Source organism: Wolffia australiana, chromosome 1 (genome assembly GCF_029677425.1).
Source record: "Wolffia australiana isolate 7733 chromosome 1, ASM2967742v1".
Lineage (NCBI taxonomy): Eukaryota > Viridiplantae > Streptophyta > Magnoliopsida > Alismatales > Araceae > Wolffia > Wolffia australiana.
Window position 1 is genome coordinate 15,620,518 of NC_135835.1, and position 10,407 is coordinate 15,630,924.

Here is a 10,407-nt window from a genome sequence, read left to right on the forward strand (position 1 = left end):
CAGTTATCAACATACCAGATGATTCTTGTAAATGTATCATCATAGGGGAGCAAATCAGGAAGTCATTTCCGACTTCCAGAGATGTGGTCGCACAAAACCACCAGAGCTTGTGTATGTAGACAACTATGGCCCCATATCTCAAATTGTTGATTTCTCAAATCTTAACTCACGAGATACACAAAATTGATACATCAATGCTAGTATTCTCCCATTTCTTTCCAATCTTTGACATGGATGTCATAGTGAAAGATAACTGTCACTGATGACCGACGATCAATCAAAATTTTATTAGTGAAAAACAAATTACTAAATTTTATCTTTTTTTGCAAAATACATCTCTATCCTTTAATTTTTTATTTCCAACGTTGTTGATATTTTTTGTCTTACTATCCTCAATATTCATTTAATATACATTTTATCTAATTTATTTACTTCTTATTTTTTGGTGTCAGAGTACATATGCTAATTACTATTTTGTCATTTTGTCATTGACATATATATTCATGATAATACATTTTAATTTTCAAATTATTAGGTGAATGAATAATGAAGGATTACATAATAACCAATATAATGTGGCCTTAAATCAGTCACATTTCCCATGTCTCATTTATGTTCATCAAAATAATATTTTCTTCATTATTATTCTTGTGGTATGTTTATATGAATACATGCAACAAGTAACTCAGTTATGATGAGTCATAATACAGTGGTCACTCATCTCTAAATAGGATTCTAAATATTCCTATTCAAAGGATGATTGAGGAAGACATCAAAATGTCCGGATAAGATAGCACTATATTCCAATATGACTAATATTATAGCAACTAGTTCGAAGACAATAGGGGTACAAGATACCAAACGCACCTCCTAGATGGGAATTGTATTATGAGCACCAGATACCCATCTTGAAAAGGTAAGATGGGTCTGTTTGTACTTGATATAAAAGAATATTGGGTCAAGGAAACAGATAAGTACCTAGAAATGTCATGAATATTGGAGAATGTATTATTTGATGATTTTTACCACACATCAATAATCATACCATACGTCAGTCCATCTCACACATATGAAATATTTTACATACATGGAAAAATAATGATGCTTAATGTCATATTCGAGAGTTTAGTCCCTTGAATTTGTGTAGAGCACAAGATGCAGTTTAATGGCCCACGAGCTAGAAAAACAACATATATATTAACTTAAAATAAATCATAGAATAACTATAGCTTTTATTATTAATTAATTTGATGTTATCAGTAAATAGAATTTTGCCATTTGGGCTATTAATATTCGTCCAGCTATAAATCAGATACTGGATGGGGAAAAAACTACACCATAATTGACACTCCAGTATTTGATTTGTGATAAGATATTGGTTGCTACTAAAACAATATTGGATACAGAATGCTAATATCATTTTTATAATGAATGATTATTATTTTTATTAATGATATTGATAGAATTTTATTTTTTATTAATAATAACAAATAAAAATGATATATTATTTTATTTGTTTTTTGTAATGAAAATTTCTAAATGTTGACATCTTTCTCTCCATGTCTCTTGATCTCCCTGTTACACTTTATTTTTTTTGTTGTATCAACCTAAACTAAGCATTGCGAACTTTATTTATCTCTATTAGTAACTTCGTCTTATAGTTTCTTTGTTTGTCTAGTTTTTCTCTATTACTACATTCTTACTTTTATTAATATTATCTACTAATAAAACATTAGGGACTTCACTATTATCTCTCTCTCTCTGTCTATCTATCTCTTCCTCGTTCTAGTTGAATATTGTTGGATCTCCTTATTATTTGGTGTATATCACTCATTCTGTGTTTGTTACTCTCTGTCTCCCTTTCCCTCCCTCTCTCTATGTGTATGTTAGTGTGAGTATTAAAAAAATCAGTAAATAATATCGCTGTTTTTTAAATTCCCAAAAAAGCTATCAGACCCAATATGATGTTTGGAATTCTTCTAAGGCATGATTGATCATTAATCTCACAAATACAATATAAACTTTGTATAAACAAAATTGGATTGAATCAAACACTCAGTTATGATATTATAACCATGTGTGGAACTTTTTCCATAATGTACTTGGTCCTTGAGAAAATATCATCAATCCGCCACATGTCTGGCATCTAGATGTATCCATGTGATCAATGTAATGTTCAAACTCTTCTTGAACTTCTTCATGTCTCCTTGAAGATCAAGTTTCACTAAGTAGATAGAGTGTTTTGAGAATACAATATTAAAAGATGGGCTTGGTATGGCTGGCATGGGTACCTGAATTGTGTACCCACTTCTTACTATAGTTTTTTAAAAAATTTCATAAAATTCCTTATAACTTAATAATATGCTCCAAAACCCATATATCTTATGTATGTTATCCTCTAGGCTTATGTATTAGTCTAATAGTAACATTAATGACACAATAATATTTATAACCAAACCTTATTAAGTAGTTGATGAATATTATGTGGCCGTCAAGCCAATCACACCACCATGTTTATTTAAGTTCATTGAATAAAATATTTACGTTCATTACTATTGTGTTTGATGTTTATAATGAAGTCCATGAATATCTGCACTAACTTCGTGAATAATGATGTGATCGTAATACATTGATCATTAGTCTTTAAACATGCATTCTAAATATTCCTATTTAATGGATAGTCGAGACGGGAGATCAAATTATCTGGATAGAACAACACTAGCTGATCCTATGGCTTTTAGTGTGGAGACACTAATAGCCAGATATTGGGTGATCTTTGGAGAAAGAGTTCACTGAATTGATCCATAGAAATTCCTGAATGGTATTATACCTAAATGTCAATCAGGTTGATTCATGTCACGGTTGTATAAGTGATTCACTAACCTAAGACACCAAGGACATCTCATAAATGGATGATTACATTGTGACTACAACTGACGAGCCTCTAATTATGGGATTCAAACAACTCATAGCTCGGATGTAGAAAGAAGCTAATGGAGATGATTGAGTGGTCAAGACTAGGGAAGGACATGGTCTGGTCTCGGTCCAGTTTTACCAAGAACCTAAACCTAGACCTGAAGTTTGGTCGGGCCTCGATCTCGGTCTCAGTCCAGGCTCGGTCTGGTCCAGTCTTTGGTTGGTCATGCTGACTAGTCAATGTTAAGTTGACTCGGTAATCTCACTGCATCTAATGTCACCTCTGGTGCTGAAGTAGACTTGAATAATGAAAGAGTGAGAGCGGGATAGTGAAGGAGTGTGAGAGTGAGAGAGGGAGAGAGTGACATTGAGATAGTGCAAAGGCAGAGATAATACCATAGGAAGAGAGTGAAAGAATGAGAGGGAGAGACAGAGAGAGAGTGCGAGAGGGAAAGAGGTAATGAGTGAGAGAGTGAGAGGGGGAGAGAGTGACAGAGGGTGAGAGGGAGCGGCTAAGGAGAGTACACGAGAGAAAGAGGAAGAGAGTGTGAGATGTAGAGGGGGAACGAGAGGGGGAGAGCCGGAGAGGAAAGTGAGGGGGAGAGAGGGAGAGGGAAGGAGTTCAATAGAGAGAGATTGCGAGAGGGAGAGAGTGTGAGTGAAAGAATGAGTAAGGGAGAGCGGGAGAGAAAAAGAGAGAACGAGCGAGAGAGAGGACTAGAGGGAGAGCAGGAGAGAGGGTGATAGAGAGAGGGAGAGAGAGGGGGTGACAGAGAGCGGGAGAGAGAATGAGAGGGCTTGATCACTCTCCCTCTTGTTCGCTCTCCCTCCCTCCCTCCCTCCCTCCCTTTCACCCTCTATCCCATTCTCACTCTCTCCCTCTCATTTTTTTTCCCTCTATCTGTCTCCCAATCGTAATCCCTATCTTTCACTCACCCTCTTTCCCGCTCTCTCTCTCTCTCCCCTCTGTTCTGGTCTTACTTTTTCTCTCTCTCACTCACTCTCCATTCCTTGCTCCCTCCTTACATCGCTCCCCTTCTCACTCTCTCCCACTCATTTTCTTTCCCTCTATCCCTCTTTCTATCTCATTGTCTCCCCCTCTCTCTCACCTTCTCTCCTAATCTCCCTCTCCTCCTCTCTCTATCTCGTTCCTCCCTCTCTCTCTTACCCTCTCTCTCGCAAGACTGGAATAGAGGGAGAGAAAGAGAGGGAGAGAGAATGAACAGGAGAGAGTGAGAGAGAATGCACATGCGAGAGAAAAAGAGAGGGCGAGCGGGAGAGAGGGAGAGACTTCAGGAGAATGAGAGAGATAAATAAATGGAGAGAATGCACATGCAAGAGGGAAACATGAGGACAGAGAGAGAGAGAACAAGCGGGAGAGAGGGACAGAGGATGAAAGAGAGAGGGGAGAGGGAGCAGGTGAGAGAGAGAGAGGAATGGTATTCAATCCGGTTCGATATGCGAACCAGACCCAGACCGAAAGGTTTGATCAGCCCTAAAAAGGCTGACTGAAGGTCCAGTTTGGTTTGGTCTAACTGATTTTCGGTCAGAGCGTGTCCTTCCCTAGTCAAGACGAGATCATCTGCCCTCCGTGTATGAGGAGATTGATTCAAGGGAGACGATGCAGAAAATCCCTGGCCAAGGTTGTCAGGATATTGGAGAAGGAGTTATCCAATGAACCCCGTTACACATCAGTACTAATGGAATGACAGATTAAGGTTTGACGATAAACCATACCCTAAGTCGTTCGAGAGTATCACATGGATGATGGATTATACATGTACGATAACCGATGACAGTGAAGGTTTGATGAGAGAGTTCAACACTAGTCAATATCTTCTAGAGCACGAGGTGTAGTTTGGGACACCATGGGCTGGAAACTGAACTTATCGGTTGGGTTAAATCAATCCTTATTTAATTAATCTATATGTAGATATAATTAATTAATAATGTTAGCCAATAATTCTTATTGTGTCTATAAAGTTATTAACTTCAAGGATACATGGGCCTATAGGATCACATGAATTATGTCATAAGGGCATTGGTGGATATATTTTGCTTTTAAGATTTTTGAGAAAAACATAAAGTGAAATATAAAGAAGGAAAGGGTTCTCATCAAGCCCCCAGGCCAGCCAGATTTGGGAGCCCTTCCCTTTCTCCACTCTCTTGTCCACTCATCCAAGGAGACTGTCTTCATGGTGAGAAAATCTTCTAGATTTTCATGAAGAGTTGTAGAAGAAGACGTGGAGATCCAAGCACCGCGTGATCGCATGGATACTAGTGGTCGGACGCGTGAACGACTTCAGAACGATCTTAAAGCGGCAAAGTCAAGGGTAGAACGAGTTCCCCAAAAGGTACGTTCAATGTATGTTTTAAAGATCGATTATGAATTGATCAACACGCTTTTGCATCCATGGAATCGTGTTTTCCATGGACAAACCAAAGCACAGAACCCAAGAGTAACTTCTAGCCTTGAGGTACCAAGTTATACCTTGTTTTTTGTAGAAGATACAAAGTAGGAATATAACTCTCTTGTGGAGCCTTTATTGTAATTGGTTATTTGTACATAAGACCCCCAAATTAGAAATATAATATTTTATATGCATGATATTCCCAAATGACTGAGGATATAGTTATCTGTCAAACCCTAAACAACCATTCAAATCAGTAGTAGTCTGTAAGGGGGATCATTGGAGAACACCTCCAATATCCCTACTACCATGAGAGGGATGTAGTGAATATTCTTCCTTCACGAATTATCTTCCTATACCGAGTGCTCAATCTCTTGACCACTCAATCACCTTCGCGTAGTTATTGCTATTTCCAAGCTAAAACGTATTTGAATCCCTTAATTAGGGACTCAAAAGTCATAGTCAAATATAGCCATCCATCTACAAGATCTTCTTCATGTCTCAGGTCAATAAATGACTTATATGATCGTGACATGAATCAACCTAATTGATATTTTCGGCTTTTCAGTTGAATCAACAATCAATTGAGCAGACAGATCCATTTATGTTAGTAGGCCAATTAATCAGAATATACAAGCTAGTCAATTGAAGTGTTGTTGTGTCGCGCCCGAAAGTAAATGAATTGGGGACATGCAAGATGGATGAATCTAAATCTAACGAGAGCTTATTTTAAATATTTGATTTGGTCTCAAGAGGCCTAAATTAAAACTAAACTCGGCTATTTTTTATTTGTTTATGTACCATAATTTGATGTTCTATATTAGCATCCAATTAATTTGTTGACGGTGTGAGATGACAACTTCTGTGACTATGATGCATTGCGACTGATTTTTATAACATGGGGAACGTGACAAACTGTCTGTCACACTTAACCTAGTCACAAATCATTATCCATCCCATCACATCCAAGACATTCCAAACCCTATCATGAAGCTCTACTAGCGCTATATTTTTTTTTCTAAATATTAAGTTAGGTGGGCACCATCAATCCATGAAGATAAGTACTTACATCGACACACCAAATCCAACTGGAAAAGTAAATCGATCCCCTGGGCCCGACTCCCCATCGGGTCAAACGATAATTGGACTGCCGGAACTGGACCGGAGTCCAGGCACAGACCCACCGTTTCGTCGATTCCTTGCACACTGGACGACAAGATTATCACAAGATGGCATTCAATTCATCGTTTTCTTATCTAGCTGTCTGCCCAGGCAAGTGGGTAATGCTATAGGTCTCGTGCAGGCCTTCAGTTTCTCCGCCGGTGAAGGAGATGGCATTGCTCCTCGCATTCGCAGCTCTAATTATCAGCCTCAGCGGCGTCGCTTCAGCTCCCGCCCCGACGAGTGATCACTGCTTCAGTTACTCCATCAGAAAGCTCGCTCCATGCACGGACTATCTGCATCAAGGCAGTGAAAAGCCCCCAGCGGATGGGCCTTGTTGCAGTGGCCTCAAGGATCTCTTCAACCTCGAGCCACTCTGTGTCTGCTTTCTCATCGAGCCCAACAGCAAGATTTCCACCATTATCGACGTAAACAGGGCCTTCGAGCTCCCCGCTCCCTGCAACGCCTCTGTTCCTCCGCTAAATAACTGCCTGAGTTCGTCTCTTCTGCCCTCAACACTCCATTATCGATTCTCCGAGCTAACTTAGTTCCTGTCCTTTTTTTCTCAGGCAGCAGTTCTCCGATCAGCGCCCCACAAGCACAGATTGCGGCTGCCGCGCCAGGCGTTGCGACCGGTCAGTTCTTTCTTGCTGCCGTGTTCATGATTATCGTGTCCGCCTTCTTCTGACCCGGGGTTTCGCTCAAGAACTCTGACTGAAGAATCAGGAATGAATTTCCTTCTTTGTAGACCTGGTATTTTTTTGTCTGCGTTGATGTGATGGATATCAAATGGTCTCACCGTTTGGGAATACAGCGGGTGAGTTCCGTGTTCTGGGGGAAAATCGAACAATACCGAAGACTGTACGCCTCTCCATTAAAGAAATGAATTGCAAGAGAGGGTAGGGTGATGAAGTAGGAACTGGCAACCCAATTAGCACCGACCCTCTCTTTCTCTAGCTCTCCGTCTCTATTTCTCTCTAGCTTTCCGTCTCTCTCTTGCTCTCCGACTCTCTCTTTCTTCTCTCTTTCTTCTTCTTCTCTCTCTCTCTCTCTCTCTCTCTCTCTCTCTCTTTCTTCTCTCTCTCTCTTTCTCTCTCTATCTATCTATCTATCTCTCTATCTCTCTATCTATCTCTCTATCTATCTATCTATCCATCTATCTATCTATCTCTCTAGTTTTCCGTGTCACTCTCGCTTTTTCTAACTCTTCGTCTCTAGCTCTCTCTCTCTGTTTCCCCATCTCCCTTTCTTTCTGTCTCCCTTTCTCTAGCTCTGTGTCTTTCTCTATCTCTCTTTCGCGCTATCTCTGTCTCTAGGTCTCCGTCTTTCTCTGTCTCTAGTTCATCTCTCTCTCTCTCTGTCTCAACTCTCTAGCTCTCCATCTCTCTCTTCCTTTTCTGTCTCTAGCTCTCCGTCTCTCTCTCTCTATCTCTCTTTGTTGTTTTTTTTTCTCTCTCTTTGTTTAAAGCTCTCTCCTCTCTCTTTCTCTAGCTCTCCGTCTCTCTCTCTCTCTGTGTTTATAGCTCTCTCCTCTCTCTTTCTCTAGCTCTCCGTCTCTCTCTCTCTGTGTTTATAGCTCTCTCCTCTCTCTTTCTCTGACTCTCCGTCTCTCTCTCTCTGTGTTTATAGCTCTCTCCTCTCTCATTCTCTAGCCCTCCGTCTCTCTCTCTCTCTCTGTTTATAGCTCTCTCCTCTCTCTTTCTCTTTCTCTAGCTCACCGTCTCTCTTTCTCTCTTTATATTGCTCTCTTCTCTCTCTTTCTCTGACACAGATCTCCGTCTCTATCTCTTCGTCTCCAGCTCTCCGCCTCTCTCGGCCGCACTCTCTCTCTCTTCGGCATGTCGCGAAAATATTGAAGTATTATGGTTGGACGGAATGGTACAATAAGTGTGCATTTATTAGTAAAAATGTTTTCCGGATACCCGCCTGCTTAGGGAAAAACTGTAGAGTCGCGTCACGTTATCCTCTAAGAATCTCTACTACTATAATACGAATCCATGTACGCTTTTGGTCTCTGACTGGCTGAAAAGAGAGTAAGAGAGAAGAGAGAGAGTGAGAGAGTAAGGGAGAGTGAGAGAGCCCCCTCCGCCCCGCCCCCTCCCCTGGCTTCCCGCGACCCCTCCCCGCCCACCTTACCCCCTTCCCCGTCGCCCGTGCGCCCCGGCCGCCGCCCCCCCCCTCTCGCTGACAACTGGCCCCCCTCCCCGCATCCCTTGGGCGGCTCCGCCGGCTCGCGCCCCCTCCCTGCCGCCCACTCTCGCTGACGACCGCCACCCCTCCCCGCTTCAGTGTGGCGGCTCCGCCGGCTCGAGCGGCGGTGAGAGGTGGGCGGCGGGGCGGCGTGGAGGGGGCATGGGCAGCGGGGAAGGGGTTGGCGGCGGTGGGAAGGGAGCGCAGGCGGCAGGGAAAGAGGTAGCGTCCGTGGAGAGGGGGCGCGCGTGGCCTAGGGAAGCGCGGGCCGGCGGCTGGGAGAGGGCGTGGGCGGCCGGGGGAGGAGGGCGGGCGGCGTGAGGGATGAGAATTGCGATGATTTCAACTGTGATCAGAATCGTCAGATAGAGTTCAATATAAGTTCAAATACAGATTGGATGAAAGATAGACAACCAGGGTGAAATCTAGATAGGATGGAAAATAGACCGTCCAAAATGAAATCTGGGTAGGTTTGTTACTGCTTTGTAATTTGTTTCATTATAATTAGAAACCTCTATATAAGAATACGCTTTGTTAAATACAATCACCGTGCCTAACTCTTCTCTGTCTCTCTCTCCTTTCCCTCTCTTTTCTTCTTCGTATTATTCTATTTCTTATTAGATTATTATTCTTGAGCTCCTCTCAGATTATTATTTCATGATAGCAAAGCCGTGATGCAGAAATATCTAACAAATTAGGGTAGTTGAATGGATGATCAACCATCATCTACACTGTCCAATTTTATCATCCATCATTCTCCAAAGTGATGGGTAGATGACTGAACGAGTTGAAATCAGTCATCAGTCATCTGTCCTTGATGACGGATCGATAATGATGTTAGGGTGACAGTTCTATGGATGAATATTATGAAAATAGAACAGTAAATCCAACGTACGTAACTTTGGTCACATCACCGGTCGTCACTGATCGTCACTGTCCCGTCATGTACGGTTTTTAAAATCCAATAAAAAATTGTGGGGTCTTATATAGATAATATTAAATTTTCTATGGTTTCCTTGGGGAAATATGGAGGAGAGAGAATCACGCGGGCATATCTCAAGTTATTTTTTAGCAGCGTCTTTTTGAGCGCTTAAGTAAATTCAGGGACTTCTCTACACAATGCCAAGAAATTGATTTAATGACGCCAGGTAACCAAATATCAGCTGTCAGAAAATTTTAATATAACATTCTAAAGCTTTTTGATGATTTTTAAAGACTTGTAAAAATCTGTCATGGTCGTCATCTGTGCCTCCCGTCCAGTCACATCTCCAGCCCAATGGCCCCCGTCATCGTCATGTCACCATCACGACTAGGTCATGATCTGTTAGTGTCACCGTCACAGGCCCCTTATTTTGCCACAATCAATGGTTTTCTAATTCCATCTCTGTCACTATCCCGTCATCTGTCACAATGTCGTCACTGTGACGTGTGACGTGACAGATGATGGCTGCCGAACCCTAACTACAACTATCATAGGCATAGATGAGTATCATTGATAATGGGATAAGGATCATCTATGGCATAGACATCCACCGGATAGTGGGGACAGTGGTTCTGGACAACAGGGAGGATGAAGTCATTAAATCAATTTCTTGGCATTTTGCAGATGACGAGAAAGATGAGCCTCAATGCCGTGGGAAATGACATGCAATGATGAAGGTTACACCCATCTATGATTGGGACGAAGACAATATAAAATGTTGTGGATAGAAATGACCAACAATGAAAA

The 10,407-nt window shown here is 41.5% G+C and overlaps 1 protein-coding gene across 1 annotated transcript; it reads left to right on the forward strand.

Annotated features, from left to right (window-relative positions):
- Positions 1–6,569: 6,569 nt before the first annotated feature.
- On the forward strand, positions 6,570–7,299 carry LOC144708358 (non-specific lipid transfer protein GPI-anchored 31-like). The gene is made up of 2 exons (XM_078581619.1): positions 6,570–6,983; positions 7,058–7,299. Exons 1-2 carry the CDS (start codon positions 6,659–6,661, stop codon positions 7,174–7,176), a joined length of 444 nt encoding a protein of 147 aa, XP_078437745.1. The 5' UTR covers positions 6,570–6,658; the 3' UTR covers positions 7,177–7,299.
- The last annotated feature ends 3,108 nt before the right edge of the window (positions 7,300–10,407 follow it).